Genomic DNA, 22,512 nt, shown 5'->3' with positions numbered 1-22,512 from the left:
GAAGAAATGCCATGCAGTCACCAAGATATATCCCGATACAGCCAATAGCTGAAATCTCGCAATCGCCAACGACAGCAAAGATGTTTGCCGTGTATACACACCCCCCTTCAAGCGTGATGCCCAGCCTCAATCCTTCCTTCGGTCCCGAGCGCATCATTTCACCAGTGAGAAGGTCAAGTAAGCCCATGATCCATCGCCCGAGAGATCCGCCTGCATCATCAGCGAAAAAATGCACGACTGACCCAAGTTTAGTTCACAGCCACCACGCCTGCTTTTTTCGCATTTTCCCCCTCACGCCAGGCATAAACAAACCATTCGACAATACTTGCCCATTTTAATCATGCTAGAAGATCATACAATTGTAAATAACCTGATTACAAAGTACAGTAGCTAAAATGATTCTTTTCATGCTTCTAAAAAAAGACTATCGAAACGCGAAACGAAACACACCTAGTTCATGCCCAAGAACTCGTATCAAATAGATGGAACCACCTTTCTTTCTATCGACACTTTGTTGTTGGATGTTACCCACCCTCCACATCCCGTATTCTCTAAACAAGATCGCAAAGTAAATACGCCACGCAATACGCAACCCGTACACGTTATCCCGTACCCGCAGGTTCCGCAATCTTCGCCCCCTTCTCGCGCAGAATTGATTATTTGTCCTTTTGTAGATATTATTTTCGAATCACCATGACTCTTTTTTTCTTCTATTCCCTGTTTTCCCGACGGCGCGGGTTAATTCCAATTCAAGCCTCATTCTGCTTACTGCGTAGCGTAGCGTAGGTACACCGTCGGGCTCTGACCTGTCCGAACACGGGCGGCGGGCAACCCCCCCTGGCCGTTAACGGCGCCGCTGACTCATCGTTGATTGGTCGTGGGGCTGCCTTAAATAGCGGGTCCCTCAAGGGTCCAAAGGTCAGCCTACCAAATTTGGCAATTGGCTGAAAGGGGAAAAGGCAGATCACATGGGCTTAGATCTCGCATCCATGGCAACCCAACAACCAACAGCCAACAGTCAGTCATGAAGGCAGACCGCCAGGCAGTGAGGAAGGCTGACCTTGTCTGTGAATTGATTCACAAGAGTCAAAATCTAATTGATTAACGATTGCGGGTCACACACAAGGCAGAAGAGGAGGCATTGTTTGTAGTTCATCGAGGCTCTAGTCCTCTCTTTGTATTGGATCAGTGACGGTAATGTAATCTAACTGCACCGCCCAGTGTCTGTCTGGTTGATTCCCAATGATTAACTCCACAGCCCAAACCTGTTGAAACGTGGCAGTGTATAACCCATTCCCATCCTACATGCCACCACCCATGGAGCGTGATACCAAAGCGGCCGTCAAATAACACTTGTGATCGGATGCCAAAAGTCCAAATCCTGCCAATGCCAAATACTCCCCCTGTAATGCACACGCCCCCCGATCACCAGGGGGGCTGCCGTCTCGATCGATTGATGTGAATCCCAACAACGCCTGTAGCTGAACACCAAAACAATAATAAAAACAAGTAGAGTCGGCGAAACAAAGAAAAACTGCCGGGGAGATGAGTGCCGAAGAGTCATCAATCCCGTGGTGTATCTGGTTTTCTAAAAAAGCAGATGTGGAAAAGCAAACCGACGCCATGCCAAGCTTCTTCTTTTTCAATGCGGAAATGTGTCGTCATGCCGAAAAACTGATCCCGTGAACGCCAGGAGTATGCATTAAGTTATGAATGTCGAACAGGTCAGGTCTAGTCAGATGGTTCATCGCACAGCGACGCTGCCACCGAGGAGACGACCCCACATGCCTCGCTTGGGACGCTGCTGCTGCTGCTTCTTGGAGGCGGCGTCTTGCATCTGGTACTGCTGGTGGTACTCGTCGGCAGTGATCTCGTAGGGAAGCATGCGGCTGCTGGCCATGTGGGCCTTGGGGTAGTCGACATCGGGGACGATCTGGACAGGCGAGTCGTAGAGGCTGCCCTGCTGCGACTCGTAGTAGTAGTAGGGCTCAGGCTCCGAAGGCTCGAGAGGGGTTGTAGCCTGCGAGTAGGCAGCGCGTCCAGAGGAGACCGAGGAGGCGTAGGAGCTGGTAGAGCTGCTGTAGCTGAGGCCAGGAGGAGAGATGGACCCGCTCATGTTGCGAATGTGCTGCTCGGGAGTAGCACCGCGAGATCGGGAGTGGCCTCGAGAAGAAGGAGGGCTGGGGTATCGGGCGCAGGCAGCAGAGAGCTCCTTCTGGCGTCGCTTCTCCTCGCGATGTCGCATCTTGCGGGCGTGTCGCTCGGCGATCTTGTGGCGGAGGGGCTCGAGGAAGTCGTCGAGGTCGCGGTAGAGGTCCTCCTCAGTAATTCGCAGGTCCCACTCGAGAAGGAAGAGAAGCTGCTTCTCCATGAGGTTGACCTCGGTGCGGCTGAAGCCAAAGTTGTAGCAGTCAGTGGTGATGTGGCTGTAGTTGGCCCAGTGCTTGTTCTTGGGCGAGCTGTCGTTGAGGTACTTGGCGGCGAGGATGAGAGCAGCGAGGAAGATTCGGTGGGCGGTACATCGCAGGCCGCGGGCCATGGGCTGAAGCTTGGACTTGAGGCGGCCAAGGTAGACGAGGGTCGACATGAGAGTGGGGACCTGGACGTTGGAAGAGACGACGAGCTGAGTGATGAACTCCTCAAGAGTAGGAAGGCCACCATCTTCGGATCGAACGGTCCGGGGCTCGGGGCTCCGGGGAGGAGTCGGGAGGTTATGTCGGGGGTCGACGGGAGCGGGAGGCATGAGGGTCGAGTCGCAAGCAATGACGTGGTGGGCGGCTTCGGCAAGATAGGCGATCATGTCGCGACCCACAGGTTGGTAGACAAACTGCTCGAGGGCAATCTTGTTGAGCTCCTCCATGGTGAGGTACCGTGTTGATGAAGAGTCCATGTTGTATGTGGTTGTGTGGGTTGAGGAGAGAGGAGGAGGTGGTCGAGTATTATACACGGGAAGGGCCCGCGTGTAAGTGAGTGAGTAGAGGAAAGGTGGGGATGGAGGGTGTAGAGGTAGAGGGTATCAAGAGGATTAGGCCCAAGAAAGGATTGGATGGCCTTTAATCCAAAAGAGACAGAAGAGCAGATGATGGGTATCAGTGACTGAGGCACAAGAAGAAAAGTGCCAGGGGTGAAGGATGCGTGAGGCTTGATATATCAACCAGCAAGAGACAGATGGCTCATGTGAGGGTTGGGGCGTTTCTGGCTTCGTAACAAGTGACGTTTTGGGGTGGAGGGGGAGTGTCCGGGGCGTGCGTGTGGATGGCGGCGCAGTGAAGGGGGTGTGGAACAGTGGAGGACAGGGGGTGGGGAGGCTGACAGGGGTCACCAGCAGCGCAGGGGTCGAGTCTGGAAAAGGCCGTCCTTAGGTCAGGTCGACGGGATGGGCCAGGGCAAGCCAAGAGCTGGGTCTGTAGGGTCTGTAGGGCTTGGGGAGGGTCTGGTCGGCGGTCTGGCCGATTTGACGGGTCGTGACTGGGTGCAGTCAAAGAGAAGGAAGCAAAAGCCAGAGGCCACGAGAGAGGAGAGTAGAGAGTGGCAAAAGCACCAGACAGACGGCGTCTATGTCGGTGGCTTGGTTGTCGCCGGGGTTAGATGGATGTTCCAGTATCCTTGTTCCTGCCTTGCTTTGCACTGCGTTGCAGATGCGGCGGTGGTAGGATCAAAATGAGAGTGTCTCTGCTTTTGGCGGCAAAGTCGGCGGTTTCGGTCGCTGGTTTGGCCGGTGTCTCGCTCGGTTTCGCGAAGCGCCCGCGAAGCCGAATCAGAAAAAATAGAAGCGGAAGTAGCGAGATGCGAACAATGGGCAAGAATTAATTGTTTGATTAGAATGCCAAACAATTAATCAATTACCCGCAGAGTGAAGCCGAGTCCAGTCCAGAACCAGTAGAGCGACGGGTAGTACACCTTCTTTTTCCGTACAGGTACTGAAAGAGTTGATGCCCGCGATCCGATCTCTCTCGGGATGTCCAGATTCTTGCCAGTGGTCGAGGCCTTGAGGCTTGGCGCTTTACTCGCAACGGGTCGGTGATGCGCGAGGGGAATGGATGTGTGAAAGGCACCTTTCCAAAGACGAAAAGGTCTGGCGCGGGAAATAAAACAACAAAAGCTTTTTAGACTTTTACTGCTCTCGATTGTTGCGTTAAGCTTTGCGCACTGGCTCGCAGGATTGATGGATTGTCAAAGCCCGAAGCAGAGCTGTGGGGGAGGCGTTTGTTAGGCTGAGATCTTTGACGGAGAGACAGGCACCGGAATGGTGGTTAAAGTGAATGGGATGGGAGGGGAGGGGAAATGATTTGAAATAGATGGGTGAGGCTGGTGTTGATGCTTGTGAGGCTGGTGTTTTGGTGTTGTTCGGTTGAATGCAGATGAGAACAAATGTCAAACAGCTGCGAACAAGACTGGATATTTAATCAAAAAAAAAATCTTTCAATCAAGACCAGCTTGACAAGGGAAGCAATATTGATTCTTGGTCAAATTGGCTCAACCTTGGAGTGCGGGGGTGAATGATCAAAATCGGAATTCGAGATTGCATACAAAGGGAGAGACAAGAGAAGGGCACCCTCAATAGTATTGAAAGGGTTTTGGCCTTTTTCGGGTTTGGTGACCGGCACCAAGAGTCGATGAACAGCGCGAGGGAGAAAGAAAGCGAAATGACTGAGACGTGGAAATCGTCAAGAAGGCGTGTTCTCGTTGATGAACACGTTATTTTGTTCCAAAAGGGAGAGCGTAGAGAAGGCTGGTGACGGATTTGTCTGATTGTTCTGCGGTACCTGCCAGAGGTATACGGGATGTGTCGAAACGTGGCAACGGACGAGGGAAAAAAATTGAAACAATTCGGAAAGAAATATAGACACGGCCCAAGAATAGAATTCCAGTCCAGACCAGAGAGCAAAGAGAAGGAAAAAAGGAAACGAGGATTGTCGAGATGGGATGAATGATGAGAAGGGGGGAGAAACAGGTCATGAAACGACGTCGTCTTAATACTCGTCAACTATTCGCATGAGATTCCCATTCTACTCCAGAATTAATCCCCCCCTTGTCAGCTATACTACACTACGCCCAGATCCGCTAATACTACACTGAACGAAAAGCCCTACGCAGCAGGGACTTGAGAGTCGACTGGATCCATTGGCTCTGGGGGACGCTGGATCCTCATATCCTTTTGCCAGCTGCGAATGGAACGACAGCTGAAGCCTGGATATGAGCCTGAACATGTCTGCTCCAACCAGCCGCGGCCACGGACGAGATGCGATAAAAGACGATGGCCAACCAAGATGCGATACTGCCCATGTCCATCAAACAGCAAGACCCCAGCTGTCGGCTTGACTGGTTCGGGGGAGCGTTTGACAGCAGCTGGAGGAGATGGAGGGCTAATGGGGTGCTCTAATTGGCTCGTGGCCGACGCCTTGGGCAATTCTCAAACGCACCAGCAGAGCGGCCCCCGTTGCAGCCAGCCATTGCCATCCGTCTCCGTCTTTTGCAGGTGCCGCTCGATTGGCTGGTCATCCATGCTTTGAAACCGCGCTGTCTGATACAAGAGCCTCTCACGACCAATCGTGACGCCTCGGTGGCCAATTTTCAAGACTTGGGAGGCGATGACACTTGCCAGTTTTGTTTCTTGTTGATCAATTTATCCATCTCGTCTTTTTTTTGATCTGCGGACAAACTTGGAAACTAAAAGACCCTGCGTCGCGGATCCAGGAGAACGGAATCCTTTGGAACCGGATTAAACTTCAAACATGAATGCTCCCTCAAGTTTGTTTCCGACCTACCTAACGCAAATCCATTTCTTAAGCGCTGCTCGTTTGAAGCACAGATCACCCGCTTGGACCATCATGTAGACAAGGGGACGGACGAGCGGGCGGCATCGACGCCTAAAAAAGAAGCAATCTGTAAAGCCATGCGCATTGAGCATAAACAACGATGCCCGTTTCATGGGCCGTCAGGTTCGCTTTGGGCTACCCTGTCCCTTTCTTACTGGTGCACAATTCATCAAAGCACAGACGTACTGCTCGCTCGCCTGAAGCCCTCGCACAAGACGGGCTCCCTCGACGCTGCATCTTGCATGTTGATCGCATACACACACACACAGATACAGACACGCGTTTCACGCAGGGGTTGCATTAGAGGCCGACAATACGTGGCTGGCTCTGTGATCGTCGGCAAGACCCTTTCTTTGCTGTACCCTGGAGAGTGCAGATCAGATGTTTAAAGGGCAATGGGGTGATCATCATCGGGCACTCTTTTAGGTTCCTCATGAGCTACCCTACGGTACAACATGAACAAACATTCTTTAAAAAATGACTCTCAAGTTGTTTCTACATGGTTATGCCAAGCCAGAGCTGACTTGCGACAAATTACCAAACGATGATCCATCCTCTCAGGGGGTTTTAAAAAAATCCGACGGCCTCCTGCTTGTTTTTGTGGTTACACCGCATCATCTGAAGCGAAGCCAAGATGGAGACAAACGCCAGCGGTTTCTCATCCCGTCTTTTTTAGTTGACAGCCCACACCTTTTCTCTAGGTTGCACAATAAAAGACCAGCGCCCACGTTTTAGGTCAGCAGCAGATGCAACCACCGGGTTGATATTACTCTAGATCAAAGGAAACCATTGTTACGCATGCCTTTCACAAACACCGAAGCCTTTCTCATCATCTCGTCGCTTAAACATAAGCCCCCCTCCCCCCCTTGTGGCGGTAGCCTCAACCCCTCGGCGCCCGCCAGAACCGAGCCCTTGGGTTCAAAAGAAAACAGGGACGAGACTTTGTAGCGGATGCGGACTGGAGGGGGCGCTCGCTTGTCGTTCGTCCCTCTCCGAGTCACATTCCTTATCCCCCCCCCGGTGCCTGTGCTTTATATCACTCTCCAGGTCCGAACCCGTTCGGCGATTGCAGCCACCGAGGTTTCTCGTAGATAGAGTGTGCAGCCTCAGAAAAAAAATCAGATCATGGCAAGGTTCAGGGCCAAAAAGCCACACATTTGGAGTTTGCATCGTGTGTGAACGGTCAGGGAACGGGTATGTGGAGTTTTCCCTCAAACTTGATCGGATGGCCCGTGGAGCAAGTATCGTATCGAAAGGGATCAAGCCTGCCAAGAGCCTCGACATCTGGTTACCAAATCAGGCCTATAAACGTCCTCTCTTGGCTCATGGATCCTGCAGGTCATACATCCGGGGCCCGGCGGCGAACCCGTCAGAGGGCCTCCCGCTTCCTCTTTCTCTGGGTCATTCATGCAGACAGACAAGAGAGACAGGCGACGCAATAGTCGAGTCCAGTCGAGTCTCGCAGGGCTCGAGGTTCTCTACAACGGCTGGATACAACGCATCCCTTACTGATGCGTGGAATTTGAAGCCCTTCTCCTGCAGATTGTCACCGCCTCCAACCTCCTCGACACCATCAGACCCCCTTAGCCCTCCTCCACGATCTACGCCGTTTCACCCTTCTTCTATCCGGACTATCGCAAGACGGAAGGAGAGAGAGCTCCTCAACACAGAAACACCTCCCGTCCTGTCTCAGTCTCGACAATAGCCCCGTAGATAGCCCCGTCCAACCCATCCGAAACCCTACGTACGCCCCCCTGCTTTTCCTGGGGCGAGGGACAAAAAGCCACCCCTGCACAACACACACACAAGAGAAGACGCCATGCAGCCAGCACACCCAGTTCCGTCGTCGGCAGACGCCACTAGCTCCCTCGGGAACAGCCCGTTCGAGGAATGCAGAGCGGGGAGAGCACAGGTCTCCAAGCACAAGACGTCTCAAGCGAAGGGAGGGGGACACAATAGCCTGCCAAGAGATGGCATTCATCTATTATAGCGAGAGAAAGCTATTGACCGGGTTCCCAAGGGCAACCAAGAAAGTGATATAGCTCAGAATACAAGGAAAACCTTGATTGACCGGGAGGGCGATCGAAAATGGCTGGAATCTGCGTGCCATAGCCAGCCCGGACCCTTGCGCTAGACCTGGGCAACGCCCAATGACCCGCGAAGCTGGGATCCCTCAAGCGGGCCGCCCTCGTTGAGATGCAGGCCGGGCGAGCAAGGATTGCCTCTTTTTTAACTCCGGGTTTGGCAGCCAGCAGAGCGAAAGAAAGAGGGTCGGCCTAGACTCCTCGCCCTCTGGTTGGTCCCGAGGAGCCTCGGACGGACGAGCCACGATTCTCGACCCGTGAGCTGATGGGACGGTTAAGGCTGTTCGATTTACTTCAAGGCTATTGGCGATCCCAGCGACCCTGCAAAGGTCATCCGAGAATACCTCACCACAAGAACATGGTCTGATTGAGTTTTTTAACATGATTTACTGAAATGTGACTTTTGAAAAGCTCGACTGTTTCCAAAACATGGCATCACACCAAGAGGCGATAAAAAATTCTCACCGCCGTTGATCTTGGTGTTGTCATGAATCACGACAACCACTGACAGCGCAGCCCCATCCATCCCATGGAGGAGATATTCCCCTGACCCCTGACCCCTGAGCCAGTCACGACAGGCCAGTAGCATCTCCATCGTCGTTTGACTCGACCTTTCCTCTTTTTCCCTCCACCATCAACGAGAGGACAGCAGCACACCCCCTCTCTCTTCAGATCCCCATCTGATTCTGTCAAGTCTAGGCTCTGATTGGCCAGCCCCGCCTTTCCTAACCCGGCGCACGCCATCCCTGACGCCTGCATGCCAACCCTCGGACGCGTGGCTCTGACTCGCTGCAAGTTTTTTAGCTGCAAGCAGACGCAAGGTCTCTTTGAGCTGGTCGGTTGTGGCTGGGCATGGCTGTCAAAATAAGCGTTGCAAGGCAGCAGAGACAAATGGCTGGTGCCTTGATCTGCATTAAAGTCAATACCCCTACCTCCACATCATGTGGCTGCACCACACCGCGCAATGCATCCGTGGCTCAAGCATCAATGGCAACGGAAACAGTCCTGGATGTGGCTAGTGGGCTCCCTGTGGCGAGGGAGGCCACGTGAGTCGGTGACGACGAGATGCCGCTTGCGCATACTGCTGATGCTACTATTCTCCGCGATGCCTTCAGTCCCTGAGCATGAAAGTGTTGCACCGCCGCAACGGTCTGGCTGGCTTCATCGCCATACGCTACTGCACCTCTAGATCGTAGAGGCATTTCACTCAACAGATGAGAACGCACGAGTTGCAACGCAACAGTCAAGCTTGACGCTATCATGCTAGCCCGTGACATGCTCCCCTCCACATGCTGTATCCACCGCCCCCCTCCAGAAACCCCATCGAGATAATGAGAAGCAGAGCAAAGGCATCACTTGATCTTGACCGTACCCATCATTCCCCCAGGATCACCATCCAAGGAAAAGCAACTCCATCACCAGCCACGCTAACTTTGCCCTACCGCGGCTCATATGCCTGGAGTGAGGGGTAATTAATTACTTGTAAGCTGGGATATATCCTGCGGGACTCGTCGAGGCCCTCATGACCTGGTGTGCGCGTGGGTTATGGTTGAGTCTAGCCTCCCCCCCCCTCCCAAGCTTGTGATGGGATGCGGGGAAGACCCGCGGATCCGCGATCGGGTATCAAAATGACTCTTTTCTCTTCTTTCACATGTGCAATAGATTGCGGTGAAGGAAAATGACTAGCAAGATTTCCCATGGTCAATGCCGTATGGTTTTCCTTGCTGCCAGGCGAATTGTGCAGTCAACGTGCGTAATGGTCCCTCCAATACGAGCATCTCGTCCTCGTATTTGCCATTTCACCCAACAGGATATACCCTTACCCGCATAGTACCAATCATTCCCAGCAAAAAAAAAAAAATCTTCCACAGCCTTGTTTAAAGGATTCATTGTGCATTTGGCACACCCAGATTAGGTTTTCTCCTCCGTACCCCGAAGCTTTCCCTCCCTCCCTCTCCGCCCCGGCCGGTCCGTCCGGAGTGCGTCTCCACTTAAAACACCGGGCTGCCTCCGGATGAAAAAGCCGAGGCATCAGGGCCTCCAGCCCCACATCGGTACTTTTCCCTCTCGGCTCAAGCCGAACCCCAGCTGGCAATGCAAAGCTGGTTTTTTGCACAGCCGCCAGAGCTTGCCTGAAGACTATATTTCAGCAGTGTAGGGGTTCTCTATGCATAATGACGATCTATTCTGCAACGTTGCAGGATTCCTATCCAAGGGTCGTTGTTTTTTACTATGGCCAAGAGCGCTTGGATCGTTCTGCTGCCTTCTCGAGCATTTTCGCTGGTAACCAAAAAATCGTTCGGAATTATTTTTGGCGTTGGGCGCTTAGATCGCCTAGACCCCGTCTGTTTGGCTGCCTCTCCCCCCAATATGCACCTCCAAGCGCCTCCAAGCAACCCCCAACATGTAATGTACATGTAGAAGCACGAACAGCGTTTCCCCTGTAAGACGCGCCCGCTCGCCCGCCCGGCAGAATAACGCTTCCGGGCGCGAGGTCTACTGTAATCGTTTCGGATCCTGCGTGAAACATGATACCCAACCCAGGCGCTTACATGCCTTTCAACCCCCTCCACTCTCACCCCGCAAGCGCCCAGTTTCATGAACCGCACGTCTGACCCTTGTTCGGGCGTCTAATACACCTACACGCCGTGAGGTTAGCCTCTTTCTGGGGTGAGGATGGAAATAGGTCATCGCAGGGCACGCGAACGGGCGGCTCTTGGGCGGCTCCTCTGTCATGCTTCAGCCTACGGGCGCTTGTTGAAGCTATACTCGCCGACCCAACTCGACTGATAGACGCTCTGTCGGGATCCATTGGTATGGACGACTAGATGTACTCGTCTAGTGCGTTGGTGGGTTGCTGTGGCAGTGCTGGCATGCCTGAGACGATTGGAGCCTCATCTGTTGTTGGTTCGGTTTCATCTGAGAATGCCTTCGCTGAAACCAGACCCGACCCGCACCAGCTCGTCGCCCAAGCACACTCGCTCCTAGTGTTACCGACGGGCTGGAATTGGGCTGTGTTTCTGGGCCATCAGCTGTTGGCCACGCTCCCAACTCTCTCCATCCATATCTGCATCGCCACGATGCGGCCGCTGTTGGCCATCTCCTGTCATCTGCTGCATCCTCAACTCCTGTCAGGCTCCCACGTTCGCATATCACGGGCTAAGTGCCACGGATCAAGTGCCAACCGTTCATCTGGTTTTGTCTCCTCATGCTGTTGGGCCATTTTGTTGATTACCCTGCCCTGTCATTCTGGAGAACTGCATCAGGCATTGCATGCCACCGTCTATTCTGTACATTCAAAACCACAAGCCATGAAAAAAAGGAAATCCCGCCCGTCCTAAAAAATGCCTTGTCCTCGCTTCCGTCTGTCACGCTCCTCTTTTCCACTTGCCCAACCACATAACAGAAGGAACTCGCTGTTGGCTCACTTCATCGCACTGCCTCTCAAGTCCTAGATGATGAATCCTTCGTTGGTTGTTATTGGGCTCCTCGCTATGGGGGTGGATGTTGGCTAGGCGGATATGTGAGAGGGGTGAGAGGGTAGACGAGGTCCAAGGCCGAGCAAGGCAAGGTAAAGCAAAGCAACCAATGCGAGTTCCGAGAGACCCCCAACTATGTCATATCATTGGGCATCTTTCGTCGCCTGATAACGTGTGTTCCGGTTTTACGCCCATATCGTTGAATGTCCCGGGGCTTGGTCGAGGTCTGGGCACCTCGCCGTATCCTGAAAAGCAAAGGATACTGGGTAGGCTCCCGCCAGTCAGCCCCGTACTGGCAAGGAGACGTCTAATGCATGTGCGTCATCGTGAAGGATCCCTGATATCCCATCTAGTGATAGTACCCATTCGACTGATTGGACGCATGCTGCTCTTGCTCTATGTACTCCTCAAAGTAAGGGTGGTTGCAAGCTGCCTTGGCCGAGATGCGTCCGGCAGGGTCGTAGACGAGCATCATCTCGAGAAGCTCGAGGCCGGCGTGGTCAAGGCTGTGGCAGAGGACATTGTTGTAGTCACGCTGCCACTTGGGGAAAGATGACTTGAAGTCGGGGTACGATGTGACACCGGGCCAGACTTCCTCCGAGGGTGTTCCAAGCGTCCTAGAGATGGTCAGTACTTGTGGTCGTGAGGTCGCATGGAAGTCAGTGCTCACCGGAAGATCTTGAAGATCTCGTCAATCTCCGAGTCACCAGGGAAGAGGGGCTTTCGTGTGCACATCTCGGCAAAGATGCAACCGACGGACCACATGTCGACGCCAGTCGAGTACTGACGTCCACCCAGGAGAATCTCGGGGGCTCGGTACCACAGGGTGACGACCTCGTGGGTGTATGTGCGCAGCGGAACACCAAAGGCGCGGGCAAGACCGAAATCGGCGAGCTTGAGGTTGCCCTCCTTGTCGATGAGGAGGTTCTGGGGCTTGAGATCGCGGTGCAGGATGCGGTGGGAGTGGCAGTACTTGACGCCATCGCAAAGCTGGAGCATGAACTTGCGGACGACTTGATCGCCAAGGCCGAGCTGCATCAGATGCGGCGAAGAGCCCTCGGGCAGGGCCTTGCCTCGACCACCATCGCTCACAGGAAGAGCCTCCATGTACTTCTTGAGGTCGAGGTCGAGGAACTCGAAGACGAGATATAGCTTGTGGCCATCGGCGTGCACGATGTTAAAGAGACGAACAATGTTGGGATCTCGCATCTCCTTGAGCAGGGAGATCTCGCGGATGGCGGTGCTGGGGACTCCTTCATCCTCAGCCTCGAGGCGGATCTTCTTGAGGGCGACGATGCGACCGTTGTTGGCGAGGTCTCGGGCCTTGTAGACGACACCGTAGGTGCCTGAGGAGGGTTAGCATTGACCTTGGCGGTGACATGTCGACGTCGGGCGGTAGATGGCAACGCAACGAACCTTCACCAATCTTTTCCAACTTTTGGTAGTTCTCCATGGCTAGAACTCAGATGGGTGACGACGGAAGGGACAAGGAATGGCAAGGCGGACGAGTCGCCTTTGAAGGATACCAGCAGCAAAAGACCCTGCGTCCGTGGCGTCGATCGTCGTCGAGCTTGGGGTGGTCGTCGGTGGAGGAGGCTTGACTTGTGGATGTCAAGATGGCGATGCGCGCATGCAGCAGAGGGACGTTGAATTTATCGTCGAAACGGCGCGAGGGAGGCTGAATCTTTTTCGTCGGTGGCCAGCGACAGCGAAGAGTGATGGATGACACGCGAAAGAAAGGTTGTTGTTTCGGTCGAGAGTGAGGCGGCTCCAACGAAAGGTTCAGGTTGGCGGGGAGGAGGTTCCAATAGAATTTAGGTAGCTTGGTCTCCAGCTACAACAGCAGCGATTGGAAGCGGGGTGAGGAAGAAAGGAAATGAGATGGCGATTCCCGACTCTTGACCGAGAGTAACCAGCGAAAAAAAGGCAAATGACTCTCGTATAAACTCTCGTACGGATGCACCCAGGCCGTTAAGGATGACCGTTTTTTCTGAATGTCGACTTTGCAGGTGGCTTTGTTTGTTCCTTCAAAGGAAGAAAAAATAAATGCATCAAGTGTCACGAGTGTTTACTTTCTTTGTTTGGTAACGAGGGGCCTGCGCGTAGGTTGCCCGCGCCAGTAAAAACAACAAGACACCCCCAAAAGTCCGCTAAAGCTTCAGCGCACTCTCTCGTCCATGACAGCGGATTAGCGGACATGGCCGTCGACACTAGACCTGAGTTACGCTGTCAGCTCTGGCTGGTCAATGGCCCCGGGCCAATCATTGGCAAGAACCGCCTCTTCAATTTCGATATTTACAGCTTTGGCCTCGGGGTGACGGACGGCGAATCCGAGTGCGCGGAGCTGGCCAACGCGTGTCAGACGCGTTCTCTTGGGTCTCGGATAGTGTTGATTCTGCTTCGGAAGGGGAGAATCATGTTTGAGTGATCTTTGGCTGTGGCTGGCTGAGATTAACATAGGCATGCGCAATACAAGTCTGGTAGCTGCGGTAAACCTTCAACACCACGTATTACATCACCAAACAAAAAGGAAGCCTTCTACACCAACACCTTGATGCAAACGCAAAAAGAATCAATCGACGTGGGCCTGATTCGAACAGACGCCTCCGAAGAGAATAGATTTCTAGTCTATCGCATTAGACCACTCTGCCACCACGCCTTGTGGGATTGATTGATGGCGGCGGGTCCGGTATTGTCGCTCAACTCCACAGACGAGGAGGGAGGGTGTGTGAGAGGAGAGGACTTGACATTCCAACTTGGGTGCTTTACATACATATGTGGCTTCTACTGTAAGTATCTCGGGACTGTGATAAGTCAGGATAGTATAATAGTAGCGAGGTAGTTGTAGCGAGGAAGTCTACTGCCCTGCGATGCATTGAGCTAACCTAGAGGATCGTGAGACACGTCAGATGCGAGAGTGAAGGAATGCAACTATGGCCCGATCTTTAGTTGAAATTCACTGAAGAGAACGTCCCTGCCTAGAAAACGCTTGGGAATGAGTCTAGATGAAGACTACAAGCTAAGAGACGGTGGATGTCATCGTGGATTGGAGAAAGCCGATCGATCCATTGTCTAGGGGCAAACTGATACCACACACCTTTCTTCCATGCAAGGCAAAGAAACAAGGCAAAGGTCTGACACTTCCCAGCCACTGTCTTACAGCGGGAACTTCAGTCATTGACAATGAGGCTGACACGACGTCCACCTGGGAATCAAACCTGCCAGTGAATAAGTTGGCAAACTAGTTGAGATGGAATGACACCTCCATCATAGAGTCTAATAGAGTCTCATTCGAGGCATTCCTACCGCCATTACCCTAATGTTGAACATGATTACCCAGCGCCCATGTCTCGGCAACTACTAGTTGACACACCAACGCCAGCCTCATCTATGGACTCGCGTAGGTATCTGTCTCACGCGCTCTCCTTACGCCTTAGATCCAGTATCTTTTCCAACTTCAACGTTCCCTTGGCACCCCAGCCTGCCGGCCCGGCATCCACGTCTGGCCGCACGCTCATGTACCAGCTCCAGGCCCGTCTGTCTAGATCATCTCGGCTCAGCGTGTCCGCCCAGCTCGCAAACAGTAGCCGCAGGGCACCTAGCACGCGGCCCAAGTGCTCTTGTTTCTCCTCGTTGGCTGCGGCAACTGTCTTCTTGACTCCTGTCTCTGGCGGCGCAAAGGCTCGGAGAATGTAGTTTCGCGCTCCTTCGGGTCGATGGATAGCCATGCCCACCGTCGAGGTCGTGGGCTTCTTATCCTCCGTGTCGAGTGCCCACACAGGTTCCCCGTTGAGACTGGATATGCGCTTCTGGGATGACAGGGCGTCGTTGAGACACTCTCTCATGAGGCGCCATCGATCTGGACCAAGCATCACGCCGCCATACCATCTCGTGAGCACAACCAACGTGTTGCTGATGTCAAGTTCGCGCAATTGCTGAAGCAGGAAATTTCCACAACCCGACTCGCTATCGTCAAAAGATGCCTCCTGTTTTAGGGGCGAGTTTCCAAAGCTTGTCCGGATAGCCCAGGCGTTGTGAGTCGCAGTTTCGAGCTCGGGCTTCTCGGCCATTAGAGACTTGAAAAGTGCTGGCCGTGCAGATGGTGATGATACGGGGATGGCGTGAGCTATAAAGACGGATCCTTTCGAGCTCAGTTTCTGGCTTGCGGTCCAGCTCTTGGGTTTCGGTGGGCTTCCTTGAAGTGTTACTGAAGAGGCGTTGGACGACGACGGTTGTGATGAGCCGGACCAGGTGTAGCCGCCTCGCTTGAGGACCGGGACTTGACGGCCCATGATGCTGATCTTTGGCTGGCCTTCTGGGATCTTCTGCTCACCTCCTGGAGGTGCCTTTTCAATGCCTATACTTACAGCTTTCGACCGCGAGTTGGCGCTCACCACGGCCTGAGCCAGACTCAACCGGCTGCTTGGTGGTTGCTCTGGCATTGTGAATCGCAACAACTCAACCACAAACGCCAACATCAGGGGCGCCCTGTTCGTCACAACAGTCGTTTTCCGGATAACCTCCTCATCCTCCTCTAGGGGCAGTTCCAGCGCCGCCTCGAGTTCATCACCGGACATGGCGCTGTAGTCAAGATCCCGTCGATGCGCCTCCAGCTTGGGCTTCTTCGCCCCAGCACCGACTCCCCCATCCTCCGCCGCGCGCTTCCCGCCAGACTTCTTCCCATGCGCCTTGCACGCCGCGTGCAGGCTCTTTGCCGCCTTGGCATCTCCGCCGAGGGCTTCTTCGACTGTTGCCAGGGGCGCATCGGCGATCTGCGCGATGCTGGGTGATTAGACGCGTCAGCCTTGCAGAGTTTAGAGGCTTGAGGGATCCAAGGCAGACCTTCTGAGGTTCTTTGTCTGGAGGGCTTTTACTTGGCCCATGGCGGCCATCATGGACATTTTGCGCGCCGTGAGCAGGCGTAGCAACTCTTGGAGGTCATTCTGAGTTGCCATGGTTACGGCGCCGCAAGTAGGAGCAAAGAGGTCTGGTGATGAACGAGTCGCGATTATCGAGTGTTCTAGTTTGTTGTCATGCCATAGATTTGATAGCCAAGTTGTTCATGTCGTTGTAAGTCACAAGTTCACTCCCCTCCGTTCACGGTCCGTTGCGATGAGCTGCCTGCACCCCCAGAATCGGATCCACTTTTCGAACCGGCCTGTCGGATGGAGCCGACCCCCTCCGGGGCGGGAACCCCGTTGGGCGGATTTTGAATCTATTTTCGCACAGTCATTCACACCTCAGAGTCACAACGTCCAACAACTGCGCTGGTCGCAGTCTCGCCCAATTGCTCTTCTCAATGCATATACGACAAGTAACTCGATGATATCCCCGACTAGAGGCCTCATCGCGAGGTCCGTTCGCTCTCAATGGCGCCTTGCGAGCTCTTCCTCGCGAGCTCCCCGCCCCTCAAAGACATCACACAAACCTCCGCCCAAGACTACGAGACCCTACAAGCCGTATATTCCCTTAAAAGCAGCCAATTGCTTCCGACTTGACATCCTAACACCATCTACAGTAAACCCCAAGCTTCCTCACAACCGCCGCCTCCTCCCCCTCCCCCTCCGAAAGCCGAAACCCTCCTCGATCTCTGGCGCTCGACCTGGCTCCCTCTCACCGGCGCAGCCCTCGCTGCTGGCGCCCTCGGCTTCTACATATTCGGCACCGTCGCCGCGTCCTTCAAGGCCTGCCCCTGCAGCGGGCCATGCGAGCACTCCACCCCGACCGGCCGGCCGCCGGCGCTCGACGGCGACAACGCCGAGCAGTTTGACAAGGAACTCAACCTGCCCGAGTGGTGGATGGGCATCACCGGTCTGCGGAAGCGTCTCGCCGCGCGTGCGACGGGACATGTCTTGGAGCTGGCTATGGGCACGGGACGGAACCTCGAATACTACAACTGGGAGCCGCTGAACGAGCGTGTGTCGGAGGCAAAGGGGGAAAAGCAAGGCAAGGCTGGCGCTGATGCGCCTCACGGGATAACATCATTTACCGGCCTCGATATCTCGGTCGACATGCTCGACGTCGCCCGGAAACGCCTCGTCAAGACCGTCCCGCCCATGAAATCATCCGCCCCGATCGTCCGCGCATCCACCATGGCCGACCATACCGGTGGTCAGCTCTCCTATCTCGACGACCAGCTCCGCCTGATCCATTCCGACGCACACCATCCTCTCCCCGGACCCTCAACAACATCGACGAAATACGATACTGTTATTCAGACGTTTGGTCTGTGCTCCGTGTCAGACCCTGTCGCCGTTTTGACCAACTTGGCGTCAGCTGTCAAGCCAGGGTCAGGGCGCATTATCCTCCTGGAGCATGGAAAGGGCTGGTATGGCATCGTCAACGGACTACTGGATAAGAATGCAGGCAAGCATTTCGAAAAGTACGGCTGTTGGTGGAATCGAGACATACAGGGTATCGTTGAGGAGGCTGCCCTCAAGACGCCCGGCCTCGAAGTGGTCAAGGTGGAGCGGCCCAACATCCTTCAAATGGGCACCCTGGTCTGGGTCGAGCTCCGAGTGAGCGAAAAGGACCGATCATGATGCGTGCTCACCGCCTTGGGGCCATGACGTTTCAAGGGAACTTGAGTGGGAGAAAGTGAGAAGGGCTTGTAAAATATGACTATGTACAGTATTATCCAAGACGTAACGTAGAGAAGCTCAATCTGAGTGGCATTGCACATTTTCCAATCCAAGATACGCGCGCGTCCTTTTTATGCGCCAAATAAATCAAGTCATGAGGGATCTCCCCCGATCCCCAATCCCAATCCCATCCCCAACCAAATCAATCCAAAACACCAGGCAAGTCTAATAGTACAAATACTTCCGCAGACCCCGCTCCATGCAATTAATATGTATGTATCGTATATCCGCCGTCGCAGACAAGGCGGAGTCGTCATCTCAGTCATCCTCTTGTAACTCCTTGCGCCTGCCCAAAGGAGTTGTCGTCGTTCAGCATGCGTCAAACAAGCAGTCGATCTCGTCAATCTCGATGCTTTCGCATGGTCTATCCCATTCCATAAGCTTGCTGAGCTTCAGCCAGTTGTCTGCCTCTTCGTCTTTGCGCGCGCTCGGTGTCATGGTCGACATCGGCTTCATGGCGGGGCTGGTGAGGGAGGCAGTCGAACTAAGCATGAGGTGCTCGCCGAACCAAAAGTCATCGCGGTAGCCATACTCGGAGGTATGGGTGCGGTCGTTGGTATCGGGAACAGGCGCCTCTTCCGTAAACTTGCGTTTCAGCAAGAAATCAGCCGTCTGGGTGAACTCGCGCTCATCCTTTTCCAGAGGCGGCGAGTTGCGACGGCTGTCGCGGCGGTTTGGTACGTAGCGGTGATGGGAGGGAAGAGAGCCAATGGGAGTGGCGGGCATGGTAAGGTCATCGTCGCCTTCGTCAAAGTTGTGATCCGACAGATCCACCTCGGGCGATGGGCTGAGCTCACGCCGTCGAGCATCCGTGTCATCTGAACCGGAATCGTCCGTCAGCGATACCGAAGGAGTATCGAGGGCGCGACGAGAGGGCACGACGGAGCTGGGGTCTGGAATAGGCTGACGAGGGCAGGTAGTGAGGAAGAAGTAGGTTCTCCGAGGATGGACGCTCTCGAGTTCTTTGGCAAGAGGGCATGGTTTTTGAGCGCTCCAGCATGTGCGCTTCAGATACGAAGCCAAACGTGAGGAAATAATGGCACAGGGGTTGGCGGAGCTATGATTGGAATGTTAGCGCACGGGAGGCGGAGGGGTTGAGGGGTGTGAAACTCACTGTTGGACAGAGGCGAGACGTTGAGCCAGAACGGTCGCCAGCTCCTTGACAAGATGAGGTCGGTTTCCGGTTGACTGTAGTTGAATAATAACAGCCTCGACAATGTCGTCTTTTACCGCCTCGAGGTCAATCTTGGACTGCTCGATGTCTAGGTCGAGGCTCGAGTCCGGTCTTGGCGAAGGAGGCGGTGTCTGCTCAATGGCAACGTCGTCGGCGTGCGATCGCTTCTGTCGCTTGCTGGGATGCGATTCGGAGCCCTCGGTGCCAGATGTGGGTGGCGACAAGGCGGGCGAGGCAGAAGAGGACGACGATGGCCGTGAAGCGCTCTTGGAGGCAGCAGCAGCAGCAGCGCGAGCGGCGTGTGTCATGGGAACGTGGATGCCCAGACTGGGTAGAGAGAGCGACTTGCGGCGCGTATTGTAAGGCATGGTGATGATGTCTAGGCGAGAAGAGGGGTTTTGGGTTGATCTATTTGCGAGAGAAGCCAAAGTCGACTTCCATGGATCGGTTGCTGGGATGGGACGGTTGTTGAAGAGCAGGCGAGCTGTCTATCCGCACGTGTTGAAGGTAGATCGAGAGATCTATCGAGTCTATCGATCTAGAAGAGGCGGTGGTGACGAGCTAGCTGGGGATGAAGAGACGAGGAGGTGAAGGAGGAGGAAAGTCGCAAGGGGATACCGAAGGGGTGGGATTGTTTGTTGTTGACGGGATCTGAAGGGTCGAGGGGGTGGAGGAGAGGAGGAGGAGAAGAGAGCGGTCTGTCTACGGGGGGGTCAACTACAGGAAGGAGCAAGGGAGCGGCGATGGATGGATGACAAGCACGAGGAGGAACATGGAAGGGGATGAGATGGGGGCGGAAGGTGGGCGACGGACAACTGGGGAAGGCACAACGGAGCTCTCAGGCAGTCAATGAATCAATGCTTGTAAGCTGATAGGCTCAAACGTAAGGTACTCGGATCCATCACGGGCTGGAGACTTGCAGGAGCAACGCCTCCACCTTTTTTCCCTGAAGGTGAGTGATGAGGAGGGAAGAGAAGAAGAGGGACACACAAAAAAGTGTGTGTGTGTGTGTCTCTGTCCCCCAGGCAAAGAAAGAGCACGAGAGCTCGAACTTTTTTTTTCGTTTCAGGAGGCGCCCATTGGCTGGCACTGGCTTGCATGGCTGCCGTGAGTGGGGCGCGCTAGACGTCAGTGGGGCCAACCTACAACCTAGCTAGTGGGCATCTGGGAAGATCCATGTCCATGGCTGATGGGGACCCCCTGCAACTGTACATCCAGCCGCAAGAGAGGGAAAAAAAAAAAAAAAAAGCAAGAGGCACAAGAAGAAAAAAAAAAGTTGTTCGAGGAAGGAGGGGGTTCCGCAGGCAGATGCAGGCAAAGAGCGCGCACTCTTCAGGCAGCGGTGGCCCCAACCTCAGCCCAAGACTTGATTGTTTACTTGGTCCCTTTTTTTTCTGTTCTGTTTCTTGATCATGGCAAAGGCAATTGATGAGAAGAGGCAACAATCACGGCGGCTCAATCATGGCCTCGGCATTACGTTTACAATTTTCCGTCTGACTCGCCCAGCGTCTTCTGCTTCTTTTCTGTTTCGAGTTTAGCCCATGCTACTCCAACGAGACCTCGCGATCGAGCCTCGCCTCACCCCTGGTAGCAGAAAAAAAAAAAGGCAGCCGCTCGCTCACTCACTGTTTTTTTCCCGCCTCACCCGCCTCCTTCTGGCCCTTCCGGCCGCCGGGCCACCTCGGGTCGGAGAGGGGACCGTGGTCTCTCGTTAGTTTGTAGCGCTTGGGGGGACCCTGAAATCCCATCGGACCTCTTTTCTGGGTCTTTTTTTGGGGGGGAACCGCCGAGGAAGCGAACTCTGTCTCCGGACGTGGAAGCGAACTCGAAGAGCACACCGCATTGTTGCTCTCTGGTTCCGTGCAACCAACTTACACCGCATGCCCTGCGCTTATGCTGCTGTATCATGCACGAGCGTCACAGCGAATGCAAAAGGGTCCTGGGCTGGTAGGTACTTGCAGTAGGTACGGAACGGATACGGTTCAAGGCAATGTCCCTACCAATGCAATGTACCCACCCTCATCTTGAATTCGATGGAGATGACGAGTGGGCCGAATCATCTCGAGGTCCCTCTCTTGACTCCATCCCGCCGTCGCCCATGGCAATTTCTTGTCGCCGAGGACTGGTGTTGCAGATGTCGATACGTATGTAACTGCGCGTGGTCCCCATCCATGCCAGGCCAAGTCCCTGGCGCAAACCGATGTGTAAGAGAAAATGTCTCGACTTTCCAGCCTCGACGACCAATCACGGCGCCGGTAATTCGGTGTCGTTTCCCTTTTCTCTCTCTTCCTGTAAATCCCTCCCTCCCTCTCCAGTGTACGAGTCCTGGTGGATTTCAAGCCGCGGCATCCGAATCTTCTTTTTTGGCCCATGGCCACGGCTTACACGGTTGGCGAGCGAGGTGGTCAGTTCTTCTCCAACCCTGCATTCGCTCTGTGTAAGTCGCGGGCGGGTTGTTTGTGTCCCATTGTTGTCGATAATGTCTCTGGCGTTCATTTCAACCTCTAATTATTATTATGTCGTTTCCCGGTGATATGCTGCCGCTGGAACAGTTCGTCTCAGCCCTTGTCTGACATGAGACATGCCTTTTGCCCTCTTGCTCAAACTTGACTTGCACACAACAAACACGACCAAACATCCAATTCTCGTACATGACTTACATAGGTACCTGGTCCAGCACCGACCACCGAACAGACCCTGGCCCCCAACAGCAACCCCTCCTTCGCCTCACCCTGGCTGCGTCATCATCGCCATCTCTAAAAAAGAACTCGCCTCCTCCTGATCGTCCTTTCTTGTCCTCCCCTCCTTGAACCGAGTGATTGGCACGAACACTTACCCTACACTGCAACCTCAAAACAGCAGCAACATGTCACTCTCCAAGCTGAGATGCCACGAGGTGGGCTTCCATGCAGCTACTAGCTCACGCCCCTTGCCGCGCCAGTCTCCAACTGACATGGCCCATGGATCTCTCCACTTGCGCCTAGACCAGACTTCGACCTCTCCCTGAAGGATCTCGCCCAAGCTCCATCTTTCTGGCTGAGCAAACCCCCCGAAACCGGGTCAACACCCATGCCGTATCGTCTGATATTTTTGTTGTTAGTAGACTTGCGCTGCGCTTCGAACCAGGCTGGCATTGCCGAAGGACGGCCTCGGATATAAGTCGAGATGGAGAGTCAGTCTTGTGAATGTTACTATACGGAAAAGGTCATTTCCCCTTCATCCACATTCCACAGCTCAAATCTCCGCCCTCACCAGCAGCCCTCCACCTGTGAAGTCATTGGCGATAATCAGAGCTGTAGATCATCAATCCCTTTC

At 54.1% G+C, this 22,512-nt stretch overlaps 5 protein-coding genes across 5 annotated transcripts; 1 reads left to right on the top strand and 4 right to left on the bottom strand.

Annotated features, from left to right (window-relative positions):
- Nucleotides 1-1,744: 1,744 nt before the first annotated feature.
- On the bottom strand, nucleotides 1,745-2,890 carry NCS57_00386700 (Cyclin N-terminal domain-containing protein; the record flags this gene model as incomplete). The annotated part of the gene is made up of 1 exon (XM_053053846.1): nucleotides 1,745-2,890. The coding sequence occupies one exon, from the start codon at nucleotides 2,888-2,890 to the stop codon at nucleotides 1,745-1,747; it is 1,146 nt and encodes a 381-aa protein (XP_052916006.1).
- An 8,841-nt stretch (nucleotides 2,891-11,731) lies between these two features.
- NCS57_00386600 (Cyclin-dependent kinase 1) lies at nucleotides 11,732-12,835 on the bottom strand (the record flags this gene model as incomplete). The annotated part of the gene is made up of 3 exons (XM_053053845.1): nucleotides 11,732-11,999; nucleotides 12,053-12,728; nucleotides 12,799-12,835. The coding sequence occupies 3 exons, from the start codon at nucleotides 12,833-12,835 to the stop codon at nucleotides 11,732-11,734; spliced, it is 981 nt and encodes a 326-aa protein (XP_052916005.1).
- Nucleotides 12,836-14,795: 1,960 nt separating this feature from the next.
- Nucleotides 14,796-16,337, bottom strand: NCS57_00386500 (UPF0029 domain-containing protein; the record flags this gene model as incomplete). The annotated part of the gene is made up of 2 exons (XM_053053844.1): nucleotides 14,796-16,164; nucleotides 16,225-16,337. The coding sequence occupies 2 exons, from the start codon at nucleotides 16,335-16,337 to the stop codon at nucleotides 14,796-14,798; spliced, it is 1,482 nt and encodes a 493-aa protein (XP_052916004.1).
- A 367-nt stretch (nucleotides 16,338-16,704) lies between these two features.
- NCS57_00386400 (uncharacterized protein) lies at nucleotides 16,705-17,924 on the top strand (the record flags this gene model as incomplete). Its single annotated transcript, XM_053053843.1, has 2 exons — nucleotides 16,705-16,841; nucleotides 16,901-17,924. 2 exons carry the CDS (start codon nucleotides 16,705-16,707, stop codon nucleotides 17,922-17,924), a joined length of 1,161 nt encoding a protein of 386 aa, XP_052916003.1.
- Nucleotides 17,925-18,332: 408 nt separating this feature from the next.
- On the bottom strand, nucleotides 18,333-19,565 carry NCS57_00386300 (uncharacterized protein; the record flags this gene model as incomplete). Its single annotated transcript, XM_053053842.1, has 2 exons — nucleotides 18,333-19,080; nucleotides 19,138-19,565. The coding sequence occupies 2 exons, from the start codon at nucleotides 19,563-19,565 to the stop codon at nucleotides 18,333-18,335; spliced, it is 1,176 nt and encodes a 391-aa protein (XP_052916002.1).
- Nucleotides 19,566-22,512: the final 2,947 nt, after the last annotated feature.

The sequence above is a fragment of the Fusarium keratoplasticum genome, chromosome 3, assembly GCF_025433545.1.
Source record: "Fusarium keratoplasticum isolate Fu6.1 chromosome 3, whole genome shotgun sequence".
Lineage (NCBI taxonomy): Eukaryota > Fungi > Ascomycota > Sordariomycetes > Hypocreales > Nectriaceae > Fusarium > Fusarium keratoplasticum.
The sequence above is the reverse complement of the archived record's forward strand: the minus strand, read 5'-3'. Positions and strand labels throughout refer to the sequence as shown.